The sequence below is a fragment of the Tamandua tetradactyla genome, chromosome 8 (genome assembly GCF_023851605.1).
Source record: "Tamandua tetradactyla isolate mTamTet1 chromosome 8, mTamTet1.pri, whole genome shotgun sequence".
In the NCBI taxonomy this organism is placed as follows: domain Eukaryota; kingdom Metazoa; phylum Chordata; class Mammalia; order Pilosa; family Myrmecophagidae; genus Tamandua; species Tamandua tetradactyla.
The window spans coordinates 68347671-68369221 of record NC_135334.1 but is presented as its reverse complement, the minus strand read 5'-3'; the positions used below and the strand labels follow the sequence as shown (position 1 = coordinate 68369221).

Below are 21551 nucleotides of genomic sequence, written 5' to 3'. Positions count from 1 at the left end.
GAAAAACAAAATTAAGTCTGTTGGCTCTTTCTTCCCTGACCCCACCCAGCTTTTCTGCTTAAACCCAGCGTCTTCCTCTCTGAGCTCTTCTTTCTGCCAGTCTTTCGCAGCTTCAGATTCTCTCTCTTTAAAAAAAAAAAAAAAAAAAAAGTGGGGAGTGAACTCGAGAAGAGGGAAGCCCCCGCCCCCAAATTTCTTCTTACCAACAAGTCTCTGATTTTCTCTTTCCCTCCCTCCCTCTCGCTCTTGCACACACCCAGACACACACAAACTCCAGCGACCTCCAGATGTTCTCCGACCGTGCTGCCATCTGCTGAGGTTACCCGGGCGCGCCGGGGGAGGGGTTAAGGATCCGGGATTCAGGAAGCTGGGAGCCAGGCCGACTGATGCGGACAGACGCTGCGCACTTTTGAGACGCTCCCTAGGGTGGAACCCCGGGCTCCTCGCGGGCTCCGCAGGCGGGCGGGTGGTGGGGCGGGGCGAAGAGCGCTCGGCGAAAGGCCGGCATTTTGGCGACGCTCCCTGAGCCACCCGGCCGCCAGCCGCAGCCTCCACAGGGCGCCTGGCGGGCTGGGGGGCGGGGGGTGCCCAGCGGTGGGCGGGGGCAGGGGGCGGGCCGCGCCGCGCTGAGAAAAGCGCCGGCCCGAGGGCCAGCGGCCGGGCCGCCTGGGTGAGCGTGCCGAGGCGGCGGCGGCGCAGGCTTCCAGGTGGGTGCGGATCCGGGCAGGGTGGGCGTCAGGGCTGCGGGCGAAGGTCCGGAGCCCCCGACCCCAACCTTTCTGCCCCGTCCGGCGGGCAGTGCGGGGCGCAGAGGCGGGGCGGGAGTAGGGTCCCGTGGGGGCCCCTTAACTTTTCCCTGACCCAGGGCGTCGGCAGTGGCCGCCGGACGTCCGGGGCTCGGGGGAGAGGGCTTCCTGGAGACAAAGGCTCCCTGCCGGGGGGCCGCGAACGTAGGTCGGCGCCTCTGGGGTCTTTGTGTGTCTGCCTACACGTGCATCTAGTATTTGTGGGTCTTTGTGGATTCTGGTCCGGGGATGTGCATCTGTGGGTCTGGCCGGACGTGCATCTTGTACTTTGTGTGTCCGTGGACGCGGCTTTGCTTGGCTGTTACGCGCCTGTGCCCACGTTTTGTGGGTCCGCGTTTGGTTGGGGGTGTTGGTGGGGCATCGTTGTGTGTGTCCATGTACGTGGTCTGGCTCTGTCGACGTGTCTGGGTTGGGTGGCTGTTGAGTGTGTGTGCGCCGAGAGCCAGACGCCGCCCCAGCTCCTCGCTCCCCTGTCCACCCGGGCCCCCGACTTGGCTTCAAACTTTTCTCCCAGTTCCTCGGGCAATAGCCTTGGTTCTCCCCTCTGCAGCCTGGGCGGGGGGACGCTGGCAGCCCTCCCCTCTTCCTCCTCCTGCGGTCCTTAGGACCGCGAGAGGATGGAGTAGAATTGGTGGTGGAGGGGGGGGATCGGCAGCGCCCGGGGACTGGCGGGGGGCTAGGGCTGGGCGGGGCTTGCGGGGCACCCCCACTGAGCCCGGCTAGGAGGAAGGAGGGGAGCGGCTAGTCCCGGGCTTCTGGCAGGAGCTGGAGAGAGGAGAAGAGGGCGACCGGCGCTGCCCGCCCCATGCTTCTCGGAGAGAGTGTGTGACCGAGAGAGACGTGTGTGCGTGGCCGAAAGGCCTGCCCCAGCCCGGCTCCGCTTTGAGATCCGCTCACCTCTTGCATCCCGCCCCCGGGGTGGGGGAAACTAGCCCTCGGATCCCGAAGGTGAGAAAGCGACGGCTGACTTCCCTGATGCTGCTCTGAGCGTCCGGATCCGAGCCTGCCGGCGGCTACCCGCTCCTTCGGACCCCGACCTGAGCTGCGGGGAACAGGAGCCTCGCACATACTGGTTTTGAATGGAACGGCCTTTTGCCCACTGTCCGGCTCTGGGCAGTTTGCTCAGCCTCTCTGAATCGCAGTCATGTTGTTGTGGACCGGAGTGAGACCTCCTCCCTCGTGGCGGTGGCTGCCAGTTGTGCTGTCAGGATAAGCAGAGCAGCTAGAGCCTGCCTGCGACCTTGCCTGCCCACACTTGGCCTGGGTGAGGATGTGACTCAGGAACTTCTCCTGTCCTTCCTCCTTGTCTGCTCTGTCGTTCGGATAAGTCCAGGCTTGCAGAACCTAGGACTGACCCTAAGAGAACTCCCAGCCCTGGGCACCTGCTCAGCTTTCATTCCTGGGTTCAAAAGATAAACCTAATACCCACCCACCCCCACAGTGTTAACTTAGAACTTGGGGGAGGTGCATTGGCCTCTCACCTGGGAATGGGTGACCTTGGGCACTTAACTTTCCATCTCTGGTTCTCACAGCCTCTTTATCCCTTCCAGCTCCTGCCGACTATTTGAGATCCCAGACCCTGGAAATATTTTAATGTTAAATGCACAGGCCTATTCTGACGTGGCCAGTTCCTGGGCACTAATCTGCCCTTCTAAAGTCGTCGGGGTGGTGGTGGGGGCAGCTGCGGCTGCGGCTGCGGCTCGAAGTCAAGAAACGGTTGAAGTGAGTGGGGTCTGGTGTCCTGGGCCCTGGGGGAGGAAGACAAGAAGGGAAGGCCTGAGGGCACCAGCCTGGGGGGAAGGTTCAGTTCACACCCCTTCTACCTACCCTTCTCCCCACCTCCCACCTCCCCCATGGGTTGAAAGGCAAAACCTGAGGAGTAGATAAAAAATGGGGGAAGGGGAGAGATTGATAATCCCCCCTCCCCCCAATTTACTTTTTAAATGATAGATTGTGGGTAGGTGGAGTCGGGATCAATTTTCTTCTTAATCATAACTTCTGGGTGGCAAATGGGGATAGTAATTCCTACCTCACTGATCTGTTGTGAATGTTAAACAGGATAATGAATTATGTGCGCTAATAAACTCTAAAGTGCTTTGTAATATGGATTACATTGTACAGACATTTCTTAGGCTATACTGACAACAGAAGGCAGAGATGGCATCTGCTGTGCTCCTAAGCCTGATTTCACCCCCTGGTGAAGTCCTCAGTATCCTTCAAGGCCTGGACCAATTGTTCTCCTCCTCTCCAAGCAGAAGGAAGCTCTTGATCCATAATGTTTAGTCTCTCTGATTTATGTCCACCTTCTTGTGGCCAGGCCCAGAGCAGGAAATTTACTGGACACAGTCAGGTCCTTAGATAGCCAGAGACCGCTAAGTAGGTGGTGCCGTGACAGGGGCTGCTCAGGGGCCACAGGAGCTCAGGGGAAGGATGACCCTTTATTGGATGAGGGGCAGGTTTGACTGGGAAGGTCTCACAGTTAAGGTGCCATTTGAATCCCAGAAGTGAGAGTTTGCATGGTAGACAAAGAAAAGAAGGGCATCTTTATCGTCAGAGGCAACAGCATGTGCAAACACTGGAGCTCTGGAGAGTGATAGGCCCCTGGACTGGAAAGTAGTCTATGGGATGGCTTTAAACAAGGGAGCAGCGGTGGGTTTCAGCTGTTCAGTTGGAAAGCACACTCTGGTGCCCAGTGTGACTGCCAGTTGGAGGCAGGGGCCAGGAACGAGGCAGTTGAAGCTGCCCAGGCCAGGTGGCCTTTTGAGCCCATCCTGGGTAGGTTGAGGTGACTGATGGACTCAGTGGTGAGAGGAAGAGTGATCCAAACACCCAGGGGTAGCTAGTGGATTGACACCATGTCCTCATTCTGTCACTGGCAACAACACTGCTTAAGCCTACTTTGGCCTCAACAGACCTCTTGAGCGCCCCCTTGCCAAGTCCCTCCCAAGTCCCTGGGAGAGCCTGCTCAGCACTGGAGCCCCAGGGGTCCCTTGCATGAGTTGGGAAAGAATCCTAGCTTCAGGGCATGAATTTTGGATTCTTCATCCTCTGCTCCTGACTTACCTTATGATCTGCTGGTGTCTGCTCCTTTTTCCTTCCTTGAAATATCCCCTTCAGGGGCAGGAACAAACATGCATTGTGCACCAATGTATACCAGACACTGGGCTGTCTTCTGTTTACCTCTTGTACTCATAGTGGGCTGTTGGGGGCCACTGCTAGGATTATCGTCATGTTACAGGTGAAGACTCAGACTCAGAGGGGTGAGGGCACACCCAAGCCTCATAGTGGGTCAAGGGAGGCACTGGGGCTCCAAAACCCATTTCCTCTGCCCCATCGTGCTTCCCCCTTTGTCTGTGCATGCTACCTCAGACCAAAGGTAACTCTAAAATCTTCAGGAAGAAGATGTTGGAAGAGGGAGAAAATGTAGTATCGTGAGCCTTGCCATTTCCTTGCAGTTTATCCTGCTAGGGGCGGAGTTGCTGGGCTTCCAGGTCCCACCTGCACCAGGGGTGATGTCAGGGGGGAGGCCAGCCACTGGGAGTCACAATACCTGGGTCCTGAGTGTAGCCTCTGTCCTCACTGGCTCTGGACTGGACAGATCACTGTCCCTTTCCATGGCCCTCTTTATATAAAATAGGTATGATGTCACCTAACTTATTGACCTTGCAGGGTGGCTGAAGAGATAAGATAATAGTTGGGGGAATACTGGAAATGTTGAGATGCATCCTATGGTGAGGTAGTTAGTATTCAAAAATACATGGTGCATCTTCAGATAAGACCTTCTCTGACAGGCTCAGGGCTTAGCTCCAAGGCCATTGAATTAAATCCAGCCCCAACTGTGCCCAGACAGGTAAATATGTCATTTTAATCAGCACAGTCAGCTCTAAAATGTCATCTGCCCCGTGCCATTTGTAAGCTGAGGCAGAGGGGGATAAGGAGCACTGGATTTGGAGCTAAGACATCTGGGTTCGAGTCCCGGTTCCTCTGTGACCCAGCTGAATAAAGTCTGTCCTTGTCTGCAAAATAGAGAGTGTGATCCCCATGGGCAAGGAGTGTGGTGAGGCAGAACCGAGGTGCTGGTGTGGAAGTGTTTGGTGAGCTGATGTGTTTGCACAGATGTGAGCGTTAACGATACTGCTGGGGAGAGCAGGCCCTCAAGGCTCTGGGAGTTTGGCCCTGAAATTCTTTCTGCCTTGCATTTCCAGAGCTGACTAAGCTGCTGAAGGGCAGGACATCTATGAAATTTCCACCTAGGGATTTCGTTAGCATCCGCTTGAGTGAGATCATAACTAAGGGGAGTAGGGTGGGAGGCAGCTTCACATTGAAAGGTGGCTGGCAGAGGCAAAGACCCATTTTAAGTTGGGTGCTGGGGTCCCGGGCCAGGCTGAGACTTGGCCCCCTGCCCACCTTGTTCCTGTGCCGGGGGCTCCCTGTCGAAGCAGGGGGAGCTGCCAGAGAGGCTGTGGGTGGCACTGGGAGCAGGCAGCCGGGGCCAGGAAGGTCCGAGCTGGAACCCCTAACCCCAGAGAGGTGTCCTCAGAGGAGAAAGGGGATTGGGGCTTTACCAGCGGGCACCCTAACTGGAGAATGTTAGTGCCAGCGTCACGTACCTGCTGGGCGCCTGCCCTGCACTAAGGACTTGAGTGGGGACACACATAAGGAAGAATTACATGGTCGTTGCCTTCAGGAAGCTCAATAATCATCACTTATCATCCGTTGTGCACCGAGCACTTAACATGTGGCAGATATTGAGTTGAATGTTTCATGTTCTGCTATTTCATCTTTTTGACAACTCTGTATTGTTATCCCTGTTGGGGTAGCGGATTTCACAGGGTTGAGACTTGCCCACGGCTGGTAGGTGACAGAGTGGGTTTTACTCCCGGGACTTAGCGCAGCGCTTAGCTTTTAACTGTTTGGCCCTTCTTTGCCGTGGCCCCTGCCAGGCCTGGCTCTGACCCCGGGTTGGGGTAAGGGATACACAGAGAAAGAAGGCAGGGTCACTGCCCCACCTTGCTCTTCCCTCAAGTCAGGAAATGGGCAGGTAAATAATGGCAGAGAATTGACTCAACGGGTGTCCAGAAGATGTGTACGATAGCCCTCGTGTGAGAGACTGGGGGCTAGGGGGAGGGAGGGTGGGGAGGGCCAGGAGCCCAAGTGGACAGAACAGGCTTTGTTCCATTGGCGGGGCCAGGGCAGGCCTGGTGGATGTGTGGTGCTGGCAGCAGTGGGAGGCACCCTGACCCCGTTTCTGGATTCTGCTCTGTTTCCTTGCCATCACTGCCCCTCTCTGGTTGGGCCTCAGTAACCTGTAATCTCACAGGTATCTTCCAGCTCCCAGGTCGTAGAATTCTCTGACTTTGGAGGAAATAGGAACAGAGGCTGAGAGTTGTTTCAGAGGCCGTCAGCATGAAGGGCATTTCTGCTCTGGCTGCCGAGGAAGGTTCAAACACAGATGAGGGGCTCATTTGGGGGAATGGGAGAGGATGGGCCAGCTGGCAGGGGCCTCTGTGCCAGGGAGGACTCCATTTCTGTAGGCAAAAATAGATCCTAAGAGGTTTTTGTGGGCAGACCTGTTTCAGGGAGTCTTCTCCCAGCTCGGTCTGGGTGGCATGGTAGGGGGACCTGCTTGGAGCCTGTTGTAGCCACAACATTTACTCCTTTGTCCTCGAAGGCCATCAGCAGACCTTTCCTTAGGGTCACTGCACACCAGATCCTGTGGGCACAGCAGTAAATAACTCAGAGCCCCTCTCCTGGAGGATCTAATGATATGTGTACCTCAAATCCAGGGTGGATGCAATTTCTAAGTCCCTGGCCTCCTGCCCTGCCGTTCTGCAGCCTGTTTGATTCGAGGATGGCCTTGATCTCCAGGTTGAGGTTTGGAAAAAAAAGTGATAACTTTGGCCCAAAATTACTTTTTGTCCCTTGGGCTTTCTTGGTGGCTCCTGTCTGCCTGTCTCTACCCCACATGGCAGGTCCTCGCCCTGTTCCCCAGAAGGTGGAACACAGGTCCCAGAGGGAGGCTGTATCAATACTATTTTACAGATGAGAAAACTGAGGCTCGAGACAAATAGCTAACTCTGTGAAGACCACATAGCTAATGACTGGAGTTCTAGTCTCTGAGGTCCAAGGCCCCCTGCCTTGGTTGTCTTGTTATGGTTCAGTCTTCAGTCCCCGTGGTTGGCCTGGGAGTCCCATGAGGACAGGGGCCCTGGTATCCGTTTCCCCACAGGGCCCTAAGTACAGGGCCTTGTCCTTAGTTGAGATTCAGTAAATTCTTCTTTTAAATTTTAAAATCCTGCAATGCTGGATCTGGATTATCTAGACTAACCCCCTCATTGTGAAGCTGGAGAAGCTGAGGCCGACAGGGGAGGAGATTTGTCCAAGGATTCAAACAGTCCTCGGCAGAGTAGGGCTAAGACCCGGGAATCCTAACTGCCTCCTGGGACCTGTCTGGCTGCATGCCCAGCAGCCCTGTAACCTCCCTGTCTGCCCCCTTCAGTCCCCCAGTCTTGGAGACCTCCATCTAGCATAGAGTCTAGGAGAGAACATCCACCTCCATTGCCTGAGCCTCTGCCGGGCCCCTGTCAGTGTGCTGGGCATTTCATACATGTGAGTGCTGATCCTCATGGCAGCCCCTCAAGGGAGGGATTGTTTTCTCCATTTTAGATGAGGAAACCTGGAAGAGAGGAAGTCACTTTGCGAAGCTGCACAGTTTAACAAATGACTCCTGCTCCCTTGCACTGCATCGCCAGTATTAGCTCCTTCAGTCAGAGGCATAATTGTTCCAGAATGACAGGTTTCCTTTTAAGAGCCAACTCTGACTGACAGTTGAGGTAGAGGCTTCATGTTGACAAGAATCCTGAGGCCCTGTCCAGATTCAACAGGCTGCAGTGCTGTGATTAAATAATGATGTCTGCGGTGGACATCGGGGTAGAGAGTCGGGATAAAAATGCACAGTCATTCCATTGCATATTTTCCCTCCCTTGGGGCCCCAGAACTCTATTAGGGTATTCAGCTTCTCAGACTAATCTTCGTAGCCATCTTCTCTGAGGACAATGGTCATACCAATCAAAAGCAGTGGGGTCTCTGCCCAATGTCTACAAATGACCAATTCCTGAGACCCTGGGGTTTCAAAGAGAGAAGGAGTTTATTGCTAGGCAAGAAGTGGGAAATCAGATGACCCATTAGCCTAAAAATCTCTCCCTGAACTGCAGTAGCTGATAGTTGTGTCCTATCAAAGGATGGGCAGGTTTGAGGATAATGAGCACAGGACTTGAGATGACGAGGTTAGAGACGGTCTAATTTTTGAGCCTGCACAGATTGATTACATGCTAAGTCACAGAATGTATGCAGAAAAATGGCAGAGGTCACTTAGAGGTTAAAGTTTAAGCTACTGGGCATGTCAGATGAGCCAATTTTAGATGCAGCCCGGTCTAGCAGGATAATTTTTGAATGAGGGTGAGTTCTGGGCTGACACAAGGCCCTTCATTAATAAACATCAGCAGCTCTCTTCAGTGATCATAAGACTCTAAAGTTGAGTTTTAAGGGGGTACGAGTGAGGGTCAGTCACAAGGTTTTGACTGTTATAAGTTATAGGCTATATAGTTATACAATCATTATCAAACATCAAGGCAACTGATTATAGTTCAGCAATTTCAGTATTTCCCTCTGGCTATTCTAATATAGTAGAAAGTAAAAAATATCTGTATAATGATTCAGTAATCATAATCATTTGTTAAATCTTCTCAGTTGCAACGGGGCCAGCGTTAAACCGGATTGACAGTTGAAGGAAACCGGTCCAGAAAGGTGAGGTAGCTTGCCCAGTTCCCCCACAGTGAGTGTCCAAAGCCTGCCACCTCTCTGCGAAGGCCCTTCCCTCCCCATGGAGCTCAGGCTGGTGGTCTTAGTCGAGAGGTACTCACATCCTTATCCCTTCCAGGACCCAGAGCCCTGTGGCCTCCTAGGAAAGAACTGCTGGCCAGGAGGGCTCTGATAAGAGCTTTGGCGTGGGTGATTCATATTTGCTGAAGGGAGGAGGAAGAGAGGGCATCAGGGGTCAGGCTTACCCACTGATCTCCTCTGGATGAAGGGCAGGTGGGTGGCTCATGCTTACCATGAGCCCGTCCCATGTGTCAGACAGCCCTGCCAGGTCCCCAACTTCTGTCATCTCGTTTCATCTTCACCACAGTCCTGAGAGGTGGATGTAGTACCTTCAGTCTACAGAAGAGGAGAGGTCATGGCTAGCCGAGACCAGGGAAAGCACAGAGGGCCGATGAGGCAATGCCAGGAGTTGTAGTTACACAGTATGTTATGCTTTCCTGTGAAAGAGAAAATAGGAAAAAAAAAAAAAAAAGCAGGTTGACATGTTTAAATCACTAAGGTCCTACCATCTAAAGAAAACTGCTATGTTCCTATATTTCCTTCTAGACTTCCCAAATTAGGATTTATTTTTTAGTGCATAGTTATAATATCCTTGGACATGCAATTTATCCTCATACTACCTAGTATTGTGGTGTCAGCCTTCTCAGTGAGACTGCAAACTCTTCTGAATATTATTTTCACTGACTGCGTGAGATCCCTAGGAGAGTTACAGTGTTGCCCGAGTCGGGGTGGGAGAGCACTGGGCCTGGAGGCAGGAGGCTGGGCCCTGGCACCGGGCCTGCCACCGCCTCACTTGGGGTCTATAGACACGTCACTGCAGATTCTCTGGGCTACAGTCTCTTCACTGGTGTAGCCAGGGGTGGTGGCCCTTTGTAAACTATAAAGAGCTGTGCCCCTGGAAGGAACAGTTTTCCCTTTCTTCCCTCTGCTCAGAAAGTTCTGCTCTCCTCTTGACTCCTGTACCTTTTTTCTTAAGGGGGCCTTGAAGCTTTGGTGCCAGACTTCAGCATCTCTAAGGACTTGGAAAATGAGGCACTCACAAGGGCTTCAGTCTCAGAGAAACTCTTCTCCTTTCTGCAAAGGGAACATATCCTCTGAACAGACTTGGGGCACTGGCTGTCCGGCCTTTAGCTGAGAGCACAGCCCAAAGACCACAATCCTGACCCAGAAGTTAGGAGGCCTTTGGGGATTTCTCCCCTCCCTTCTCCCAAGAGCTATGGCTGTAGGGGTCTGAGCCCAGGCCCGTCTCTGCAGCAGCCAGGTGTGGACAGACCTGCTTGATAGGAAGCCCCCCCAAAGACTCCAAGGCTCTGCTATGACCTCAGAGGTCATTGAGTATTAAAAAGCATCAAATCCACCTCTTCACAACAAGTTAAGAGCAGCTGGGGCTTGGCTCCACGCCTATGATGCTTTGCTCCCCTTTCCTAGCAGCACATAGAAATATGCTTTCCTACCTGAACCAAACCAGCTATGAGGTTAAAAAGACCTAATTCAGTTCCTGATTCTGCCACCTTCCTTTTCTGATTTTTAGAGGAGCCGGTGCTGAGCCCCTGGAGTTACTGTAAGGACTGAATGAGAGCACCTAGAGCAGCCTGGCTCTTACTGTCCCCGTCAGCATGTCCGTCCCACTGCAAATGCCCAGCCCCAAGCACGGGCCTGGCACGGAGCAGGGGCCCGGGAGGGCTCAGCAAGGCCCCTCCAGGGTGCCCTGGGAACGTTTACAACAAGGTTATCCAGGAGGGTCTCCACCCCCCCCACCCACCGCCCCCTGTACATGTCACTTGTCGCTGGCCTCTCCTCTATCTCTGCTTTCACTGGCAACCCAGTGATGACCGCCCTTCGTGTGTGCGCAGCTCTTCACAGTTGGCAGCGCACTTAAGTGAGGTGTGAATCTGTTTAGATGAGGAGGGCAGAAATGACTGCTCGGTGGGCAGAGGACAAGACTGAGCCTAGAGAGGGGCTAGGAAAAGGTGCTCTCACCGGAGGGGAAACATCTGGGCCATGTTTGGGCTGCTGGTTACATAAGCAGGAGCTCATGGGGGATCACTTGGCTTTTAATGGAGACATTGTATAATCACCTTTGGGAACCAGAGAGTAATGTTTGGGTCCTTTGCAGGTGTTTGTTTAAACCCCAGGAAGGGTGGGTATGAGTAGATCAGCTTGGCAGAGAAGGTGGAGCCCCCGCTGGCAGTGAACCTCCTGCACTGAGAAGCTCACCTACGGGAACAAAGGGGGCCTGAAGCAACTTAATATTTTCCTTTTGGCTCCAGACATTGGAACACTCTGTCCTGCCTCCACTGGGACCAGGATGCACCTGGGCCAGGTTTAATCCTCAAATTGGCCTCCACAAAAGAAGGGGGCGGGAGAGAAGGGGCCCAAATGGGGGAGGAACCCCACTTCTCCCGGGCTCTGGGCAGAGCCAGAGTGGGGATCAAGTGACTATTGCTTTAAAATTTCATGTAGGGCTGGTAATGCTATCCTGCTGCTCCCTCTGCCCAGTCCCACTCCCTGAAGGCCAGTGGGAAGGAGGCAGGGCGGGGAGGGGGGCCTGGGAGCAGGGCCTTCCCAGATGAAGAGAGCCGGTCTGCTGGAGTGAGGTTGGTGCCTTCTGTCTCCCAGGCCAAGCGACTGCCTGCCGTGTGGGGCAGGGCGGGTGGGTGTCCGCAGACTACCAGGTAGGAGCGCTCACCACCCGGCCCTCTCTCATCTTCCTTCTGCCGTCACTGAGCTGGACAAGGGGGCTGAGACATTGTCCAGGGAGTGACGGTGAACCTGAACACAGGCTTTGGGTCGGACAGACTGGGCCTGAGGATGGACCGTGACAGCACATACATCGCGCCTGACATCTGTGGCAGCTACTGATTATAACTGAACAGGCTAGAGAACTGGGATCCAGGGAGGGGAGGTGGCTTCTGTCACTGCCTGTATCCTGGGAGAAGCCCCTCCTGGACCTGGTCTCTCTGCGGGCTCCACTGCCAGGCATGCTAGAGGCAGCGCTTGTAGATGGAGGAATTGGAACTGAGCAGGTCTGGCTTCTAGGCCTGCCCTGCTTTTGATCAGTTTTGGGTAACCCTCTTTTCCTCTCTGAGCCTCTATTTCTCCATCTGCATAATGGGAAAACCAGCCAAAGCCTGGGTTAAAGGAAGAGCCAAAGAGGTGTAATAACTATATCAGCTGCGGGCAGAGGAGGGAGCAAGAGGGAAAGGGGTGAGGGACAGATGTCCCTAAAGCCCATCTGGGAGTAGACACAGGGGCTGTAGTTGGAAGGGAGGTTCCTGCCCTTGGAGGACAGACCAGGTGAGGGGGCACATAACTGAGAACCCAACCCCTGCCATCCGTGACGGGGCAAGGTGGGGCACCATCAGTGCAGACCCCCTTGCAGGGAGGCTGGAGGCTGGAGGCTGGGTCTCAGGCCCGGCTCAGCCGCTGTTAGACGCAAGGCTGGATCTTCTTCCGTACAACACCCTGGCCGAGGTAATCTGGTTCCTCTCCTATTTAGCTGTGCGGTGATGCATGCATTCTTAACCTCCCTGGTCTCAGTTCCCTCTTGTGAAATGGAGATAGGTTTCTGCCTTGCAAGATGGTTGTGAGAGCTAAGTGGGCCATGCAGTGAGGCAGAGATGGTGGAGCCTATGGGCCCACCCTCTGACACGTTTCTGGTTGAGTTCATTTCCCCTCCTGAACTGGTCTAGACCAGCCCATGGACCTTAGAGTATCACAGCTGGAGGGGCCAACCCAAGAAACCGTCTAGTCCAGTGGGCTTCAAACCCAGTTCCCTGATACCCCACGGCCAGGTTGGGGAGCAGACTGAGAGGGCCCAACCCTGTGCCCTCACTTTTGCCAGAGCAGGTCCGCTTTCATCTGCTAATCTTGTTTAAGAAAGGGTTCTTTCCCTTCTAATCTAAAATCCACCACTCTGGCTTAACCCCCCTTACCACACAGATGGGGAGACTGAGGCCAAAGAGGAACAGAACAAGTGTGGGGGTGTAGGGGCTAGTGGCAGCTTTCAGCTGTGCCTAGGGACATGGGCTCATGTCTTAGAGGTGGGGTTAGAACCATCTCATCCGTGGTGCCACCTGCCCACCCACACCCACGTCTCTCCCCTTCCAGCCCCCACCATGCCGTGGCCCCTGCTGCTGTTGCTGGCTGTGAGCGGGGCCCACACGACCCGGCCCTGCTTCCCTGGGTGCCAGTGTGAGGTGGAGACCTTCGGCCTCTTCGACAGCTTCAGCCTGACGCGCGTGGACTGCAGCGGCCTGGGCCCCCACATCATGCCCGTGCCCATCCCCCTGGACACGGCCCACCTGGACCTGTCCTCCAACCGGCTGGAGATGGTGAACGAGTCGGTGCTGGCAGGGCCCGGCTATACCACCCTGGCCGGCCTGGATCTCAGCCACAACCTGCTCACCAGCCTCTCGCCCACTGCCTTCTCCCGCCTCCGCTACCTGGAGTCGCTGGACCTCAGCCACAACGGCCTGGCGGCCCTGCCGGCCGAGAGCTTCGCCAGCTCGCCCCTGAGTGACGTGAACCTTAGCCACAACCGGCTCCGAGAGGTCTCGGTGTCGGCCTTTGCCACCCACAGCCAGGGCAGGGCGCTGCACGTGGACCTCTCCCACAACCTCGTCCACCGCCTCGTGCCCCACCCTGCGCAGTCCAGCCTGCCCACCCCCGCCATCCAGAGCCTGAACCTGGCCTGGAACCGGCTCCGCACGGTCCCCGACCTCCGCAACTTGCCCCTACGCTACCTCAGCCTGGACGGGAATCCCTTGGCCACCATAGGCCCGGGGGCCTTTGCGGGGCTGGCCGACCTCACCCACCTCTCGCTGGGCAGCCTGCAGGGCCTCCCCCAGCTGGCACCCTATGGGTTCGGCGAGCTGCCAGCCCTGCAGGTTCTGGACCTGTCGGGCAACTCCAAGCTCAAGTGGACAGGAGCTGAGGTGTTCTCGGGCCTGGACTCCCTGCAAGAGCTGGACCTGTCGGGCACAGGCCTGGTACCCCTGCCGGAGACGCTGCTGCACCACCTGCCAGCGCTGCAGAGGGTCAGCGCGGGCCGGGGTGTGCAGTGCCGGCGCCTGGTGCGGGAGGGCGCCTACCCCCGGCAGCCCGGCTCCAGCCCCAAGGTGGCTCTGCACTGCATGGACACCTGGGAATCTGCTGCCAAGGTCTCGGACACATTGTGACGAACGGTGTGACCCAGGGCCCCGTCCTGGGTAGTTCGTATCGTGATGTGCCAATGCCAGCGGGGGACACTTGCAGGCCAGCTGTGGGCCTAGGAAGAGGCTTTGGATCTGGGACACACACCCAGGAGCAAAGTTTGACCCCTTTGTCTCTGTGGTCCCCTAAACTATGAGCAGAGGGACTTCAGTACCAAGCCAGATTCTGGTCCCTTCCTGCTGCCCTTCCCCACTTGTCCCCAAAGTGCCTTCCCTCATGCCTGGGCCAATCTGAAGCGTCACAGGAAGAGGGTCAAAGGGAGCCACTACTGCAGAGTGGAGTCCAGTTTCACGGGCCTGAGCGCTCCCTGCGGCACATGGCCGCTCAGGAGCATGGATTTCTCTTGCCATTGTCCCCATCACAGGAGGCCAGGGCTCGCAGGCCCATTTCATCCTTTTCTCTTCCCCTAGAGTCCTGGCTAGAATCACAGTTATAGAAGAGACTGATGAGGAAATCAAGTCTACTCTTACCATGTGACAGAGGGGGACACTGAAGTCTAGGGAAAGAAAAATGATCATCTGAGTCCCTGCAGGGGCAGATCTGTGACTGGAGTCCCTTGCCTCCCCGCCAGACCCTTTTGTGCTTTCCTGTCCTCTCTAAATCATACCCTCCCTCTCTCCTTCCTTGGCTTCCCCTTGCAGCTGAATCCTGTGTCCCACTGTTTCTGTCCTTTGTCCTGTTATCCGCAGGAGTGGCGGCAGCAGGACAGGAAGGGCCTGGGAGGTGGGACTCAGCCCAGTGACCAGCTACGTGGCATGGGCTGTTTCCCTCTCAGAGTTCTGGGAGCTTGGGCTATGCCAGTCCCAGCCCTGCCCGTTGTGCGCTCTGGGGTGGAAACCCCCAGCATCGAGACTGGAAATGTGCTCCTGAGCCCCAAGGTGCAGCCTCTGTGCTCCAACAAGCTGTCCACGCAGTCCTGGAGCCCCCACCTGGCCACAGGCCCTCCGAGGGGCCTCTTTGCTTCGGTCCGCAGGCCCTGAGCCCAACCACCCATGCCACCATCAGAATGCAGCAGTACCCCCTCCCCCAGCCACATTTATGCTCCATCCACAGGGTGGCATCTCAGCCTCCTAGTCCTTTGTCTTCATTTTATAGAAATTGTTGCCTTTTTAATGGACTGTAACTTTCAGCCACCCCTCCCCCGCTGGCAGGGGATGGAAATAATTTGTCATTTGTAAAAGAAGGAAAAAGTTGCATGTGTTCAATATCATCATTTCGCATCCTGGGGATATGTTGCAGGGAAGGTTGGGCAGAAGCCAGCCGGCCATGGGCGTGAGGGCTGGTCACACCGGTTGCCCACAGCACAGGGCAGTGGTAGTGAAGGCTCCATCAGCCCTCCCCCCCTCACCGGAGTGGTCCTGGGTTTAAGCAGCACTCATTCAGTCACTCAGCAGTGCTCACTGACAGCCCCGGGCTGGCCCTGGGGCCACAAGGACAAACCAGGTCAGGCCCTGCGTGTTCTCCCTGAGAAGCCTGAAACCTCCCAGGATTTGGGGAGTGAGGTGACGTGAGTGAGGGGCTGCCTTAAGGGTGGGTGGGACCTCTGCCTCCCTCATCTCTCCGCTCCCCGCCACCCCAGCTCCGCCCACCCATAGTCCAGCCATGACCACGCACTTGCCCGGGTCCCTTGCACCCCTCTGCCTCGGTTCCTACTGTCACTCTGAGGGACACCCAGCCCCCATCCCTGCCTCTCAGACCCCTCGGTGTCCCAACAGACCCAGCTCCTGCCACGTGCCTCCTCAGGAGTGCTCCCTGAGATCCCCTCCATGGCCCTGCTCTAACTGTAGTCCCATTCCCCCATCCTGGCGTTTAGGCTGCTGGGGTAACCTAACGTGCTTGTCACTGCGGTGCTAGGGGGCTCACTCCCACACAGCTCACCTGGGCAGTCTGACTCTCAGCGAGTTCTTCCTTCTCACTAGCCAAAGTCTACAGAAATGTCCATTGCCACCTGCACAGCAACGGCCACCCTTTCGTGATACCTACTGAAGCGGCTCTGTGCCAGGCGGGAAGGGGCTCTGCCCTGGTCTCTGCCCTAAACAGACTTGCATTCCTACGGTAGGAGAGGGGAGAGGCGCTTACCAAAAGGGTCACCTAACAGCAGCACAAGGAGCTTGTGAGTGCCCTGCAGAGAGGCTGGGAAGGCTTCCTGGAGGAGAGGCAGCCACCCGGGAGGAGGACGAGGGGACTGGAGCTCAGGAGAAGTTATGGGTGAATTAAGGCACCGAGCCCAGCGTGGGGGCGGGGAGCGTGCTCATCTGGTCACCCAGGCCTCCCGAGGGAGCAGTCCCCACCCTACTCCCAAGGGGGAGAAAAGAGTTGACATGCACAGGTCAGTGTGGAGGGTGGCTGGCACAGAGTAGGGTGGGGATGGCTGGGGTGGGGCCCCAGCCCGTACAACCTTTCTGATTTGTTCTCCCCTCCCACAGTCTCTGGGACAAGAAAGGCTTAAAAACTGGGGACTTTGACCCACTGGGCGTTAGCCCTCCCAAAGCGCTGATTGGGGCAGGAGTCCTTGTTGGGGGGGGAGGGTGGAAACAGAAGAGTCTTAAAGAGGGACAAAGCGGAAGGCTGGGAAAGGTCACTCTCCGTCCTGAGCTGCAGCTTCCTCATCCACATGGGCAGTGGCAAGCACCAGTTGGGGGAGGGGCACAGAGGCCCTCACACTGGGGGTGGGGGTGGAGGGCTCATCCTTCCTGGTGGGGGCATTTCCCCACACCCCTCCAGCCGTGGCCTCTTGATTGCCTTAGGGAGAGCCACAGCCCCCACACACACACCCCGGGGAGGCTCCCAGCCTGCAGTGCCACCTTGTGGTCAAGAGTGACCAGACAGCCCCATTGCGAGGGAGCGTCCCAGAACTGCTGGAGGCCAAGGTGGATGTGCCCCGTTTGTGCAGCCAGACCCTCCTCTCTCCCAGCCAGACCACCCTCATCCTGTCATACTCCCTCCTGGAATCCTGGGGCCAGGAATGAGGGCATTCAAATCTTACAGAATCACAGATATCAGCGTGAAGATTCCATTTGGAAGTTTACAAAAAAGAGTTAAAATCCTGGCTCCACCACTTAACCAGTTTTGTGACCTTGGCCAAATAACTTTGCTTCTCTGAGCCTCAGTTTCCCTACCTGGAAAGCAGAGATGAAAATATGTTCACACAAATTCCATAGGAGTGAATGAAGAGTAAAGGAGATAATATTTGCAAGAGCCAAATACAGTATTTGCCACAACGTCAGCAATAAATGCTCATTCCCTCCCTCACTTAACCATAGAATTATGAGAGTACAGAACCGTGTATCTTGGAATTTTTCTTTTTTTGATAAATGACTCAAAAATGAAGAATTTCTTAAGCATTTAGGCAAATTGCTAAACATATTCTTTGGACAGCAGAATCTTTGCTTCTATGCCTCCAGCTTAGAATAAGTACTTAGTGAATGTCAGCTGAATTGTGGAGATAGGGAAGCAACTGAGGCAGTTTGGCCCAGGCAGGGGCACAAACATTTCCTTGCATTTCCATAATAATTCATTTACCATTTACTAGACACATGCCCTTTGCACTTTGTGTACATGCTATAAGTTCCTTACGACAACCACACGAGGCATTATTGCCAGCGATCAGTTGAGGAAGCCAGCCTGGGCCTCACTTCATCGGTCGTCAGTGGTGATCTCCTGTCCCTCCCGGGCTGGCCCGACATGGATCCCGTAAATCAGAGAGGGTGGAGACGTTCTGAGACATCCAAAAGCACGGGGGGTCTGTTTACTTTTCTGTCGGGAATAAACTGGAGAAATCATGCTGCTCTTAGTATCTTCATTCAGGTCATTGATTCTAGATTCGGCAGCACAAAATGTCAAAGGTCAAAGTCAAAGTCCTTCTCCTCTGGCTTCCTTTCAGACAGTGAGCCTGAGGCCAGCAGAGGAGCAGCCCAGGGTTGTACAGTGGATGGCAGGATCTGCTTCAGAACTGGCTGCATATTTCACATACCCGTTAGATACCCAGTACTAAATGAAAATGTGAGGCCTCTTGTTCAAAAATTATTTATAATTTCAAGATGGAAACAATAGAGCATTAAACCAAGTGTGGGACCCTTCTAAGCATGGGGCTCTATGTGACTGCACAGATCGCATGCTCGTAAAGCCTGCTCTGATGGGCTTTGGCCATCCTGTTTATGGAGAAGGAAGGGACAAATGTGCAGACAGGGCTGGTCAAGATGGCAGAGAGAGGCTGTGTGGCTTTTGTGTAAACTGAGTCCTCCATAGCTTAGGGAGATGACTAGCCTCTTCCACGGTCAAGAATTTCCCTCTGTGGGTGTTATGACACCATCCTCTGACTGCTCCCGATTTCTATGGCCAAAGGGCTTTCAGGGAAAGGGGAAGATAGAAATGCAGATACTGTCACCCACCATCTGCCACCAATGCAGCTCATAGAATTGATGGATTACTGGTTTCTCTTGATGAGCCTGCCAGGAATGTGCTGGGCAGAGGCTTACACCAGTCTGCTCATGCTATGTACTTTCAGAATTAAAAGTCCATCAGTGTCGAAGCCCAGTATACTCAGAATCCACTCAGGGCCAGGTCTATGACAACAGAGGTCATCAGAGGCTAATATGGCCTTGCCCATGAGGGCTCAATATTCCTTGTTGGCTAATGTTTATCAGGAAGCTAGTATCCATTGACAGCTAATATTTACCAATACCTAATGCTCATCAGTGACAGTTTCCACCAATGGCTGGTACCACAAAGGGAACATGTTTAGTGATGGCAATGCCCACGACTGCTCAATGTGTAGCAGTGCCCAGTGTTTGCAGGTAGTGAATTAAAAGTGTGCTGTGGCATGGTGCAATGGTGGCTCAATGGCAGAATTCTCGCCTGCCATGCCAGAAAAAAAAAAAAAGAAAAAAGTGTACTGTGCATCAACACCTAACATCAGACCATAGCTCAACATGTAGCAATAGTAAGCACCCATCCAGTTAAGTCATGTGCCTGTGTTTATTCTTCTTTTTCATTTATTTACATTCTGGTGGTTGTGTTTATGGGAATTATTGTGTTTGTTGAACTTGGCAGGAAATTCTTACTGTGTTTACTCTTTAATTCCCAAAGCTATTAATCATTTTATTTCACATACCCATTAGTAGGCAAAAGCATTCAGAAAAAGAGAAACTGATTTGAGGACAGGAGTGTCAACCCAAGAGCAATTTTCTAATTAGTTGATTCTTTAAAATAGCAACTTTTCTAAAGTTGAGCAATGGACCGAGGCATCTGCCCTTCTGTTTTCAAGGAAAGGATAAAGAGCCTAACTTTTGGCTGGAAAAAGCCATGTTCCCTAAAGCAGATAAACTAGAGGTTAAGGCACTGACTCAAAGGCTCCTTAAGGCAGCATAACTGGTGATTAAGGCTGAGACTTCAAAGGGAGGCTGCCTTCTCAAAGTCAGACCGTGACGCTGGAGGAAAGAGCACAAGACCCATAAAGAAAGTAGCTGAAGGATGGGGCCTTTTATATACGCTACCTTCTCCACCAACAGCTAGGGTAAGCCACTTACCCTCTCTTTTAGCCTTCATTTCCACACCTATAAAATGGAGCTAAGTAGCTACTTCTCAGAATTATTGGGAGGATAAAGTAGTTGATGGATATAAATACTTAGAACAGTCCCTGGCATATAAGAAATGCTATAGAAGTGAAATATCATTTATTTTGAAAATGATTTTGTCAAGCTTAGGAGCTTGCTGAGTTCAGTATGTTCTCACATAGGATTTCTTCAGGACCATCAGCTCCCAGCCGAGAATATCATCGAAGCTGCTGTGCTTAGGAATTTGTCTGAAAAGAGGCTGCACCCTCTGCACCAGTACATTTCAGAATCACCCAGCCATCCAGCTTCCTTCTGGCCTAACACACTTAAAAGACGCAATGCTTAAAATATGTCCTTGTGCCCCTTTCCTGCCGTGGGTTTGCCACCATGCTCCTAGGCATTCGCAGATGGCATGGCCAGCTGGCTATGATTTGAGAGATATGGGGGAAACTTTCCACTCTTCCATGCTCCCTAACAGCCTCCTTCTCTGCCTGAAACCCCATCATTACTCCCCAGCTTAAAATATGATGGTTGCCTGGTGCCCCTCCTGGAGAGGCAAGGCCCAGGACCCTTAGAGTGGTTGGGGATGGGCTGAGGCATCTGGGGTGGGTGGGAAAGTAGGGCATTCTCCAACCAGTGGGGAGCAGAAGGTAGCGGAACACTTTCTCAAAACATGGTGTGCCCGGAAAAGGGATTGTAGGAAGATGGCAGAATAGGGAGCTCCAGAACTCAGTCCTTCCATCAAAACAACTATTAAACAGGCAGGAACTGTCTGAAAAAAACTATTTTGAAACTCTGGAGGCTGGAAGAACACTGTACAGCAGCCAGGGAAGAACGGGAGGGGAGGTAGAGGCTGATAAATTATGGTAAAGAACAGTAAATTGTGCTCTCCACCTGGTGGTTACCAGGGCCCTACTTTTGCAGCAGGCTGCTGTGGGGTGCATCCCCTGGCTAGCTTGCTGGTGACCGAAAGGGACATAAAAATCCTCTTCCCCCAAACCAGGGGTGGGTACTGCTGATCACAGCTTTTGATTAGTAACCTCAGATTGCTGGGAGCCGGCCTCTGATAGTGGCATCATCTCAACACACCCCAGACAAAGGCTGCAGCAGAAGAGACTTAAAGATGCTAAGCTTCCCCAGGGCTGTAGGAGACAGTTAGCTGAAGGGCTGCGGTTGCTGGGCAGGCCAAGTAAGCTCAGCTTTGGAGAGCCATGGAGGAAGCTCTTGGCGCCCTTCCTGATCCCCTCCCCAGGGCATTTTGGAGCTGGCCTGTGTCCCCCTTCATGGGTCTATTTCAGCTAGGAAAGACCAACTTGGGAAAGTCCTCTCCAGCCTGCCCCTCCTCCCAGAATTTTCCCTTCCAGCAAAAGTAGCTTGAGATGATGAAAGGAGTGTGAAAACCTACAAAGGCAGACAATGTGGGATAAAGGTTTGCCAGCTGCAAACAACCAAGAGAGGGAGGTCGGTCTTCTTGGAAACAGGGGGACAGCCAAACTCTTACAGACAGGGGAACTCCAAACAACTAACAAGCCAAAGCCCACTATAAGGCATAGGCCCAGAACCACAGGGAGACCCTCCTGATAGGAGGGCTGAAACTCAAGAAAATCTCTTTCTTATCAACAGCTGGTTACAAAATCAAGAAACCGATATCTCAGGGAATAAACCCAAGAGTTCACATCTTTAAATGCCCAGTGTGCAACAAAAGAGTAGAAGACAAGCAAAGAAACAGGAAATGATGGCCCACCTCTAAAGGAAGAAGGTAAAAATCCAGAAAACACCAATGAAGAAGACCAAAATGTGGTCATGTTCACAGCGACATTATTCACAATTGCCAAAAGTCGGATGCAACCCAAGTGTCCGTCAAAGGATGAATGGATGAACAAATGTGGTCTATACACACCATGAAACATTACTCAGGCATTAAAAGGAATGAAGTCCTGATGCATTCAGTATGAATGAAACATGAACACATCATGTTGAGTAAAATAAGCCAGACACAAAAGGACAAATCTTGTGTGATCTCACTGATATGAAATAATTAGGATAAACATACTCATACAGTCAATGTCTAGAATAAAACTCGCCAGGGGTTGGG

The 21551-nt window shown here is 53.7% G+C and overlaps 1 protein-coding gene across 4 annotated transcripts; it reads left to right on the top strand.

Annotated features, from left to right (window-relative positions):
* Positions 1–212: 212 nt before the first annotated feature.
* On the top strand, positions 213–15095 carry TSKU (tsukushi, small leucine rich proteoglycan). Of its 4 annotated transcripts, XM_077113521.1 has the most exons (3): positions 651–707; positions 8556–8612; positions 12798–15095. In XM_077113521.1, the coding sequence occupies exon 3, from the start codon at positions 12806–12808 to the stop codon at positions 13865–13867; it is 1062 nt and encodes a 353-aa protein (XP_076969636.1). In that variant the 5' UTR covers positions 651–707; positions 8556–8612; positions 12798–12805; the 3' UTR covers positions 13868–15095. The 4 variants fall into 4 exon arrangements, with proteins under 4 accessions (XP_076969635.1, XP_076969634.1, XP_076969636.1 ...); XM_077113520.1 differs by lacking the exons at positions 651–707; positions 8556–8612 and adding an exon at positions 213–318; XM_077113519.1 differs by lacking the exon at positions 8556–8612 and having other exon boundaries at positions 649–707.
* Positions 15096–21551: the final 6456 nt, after the last annotated feature.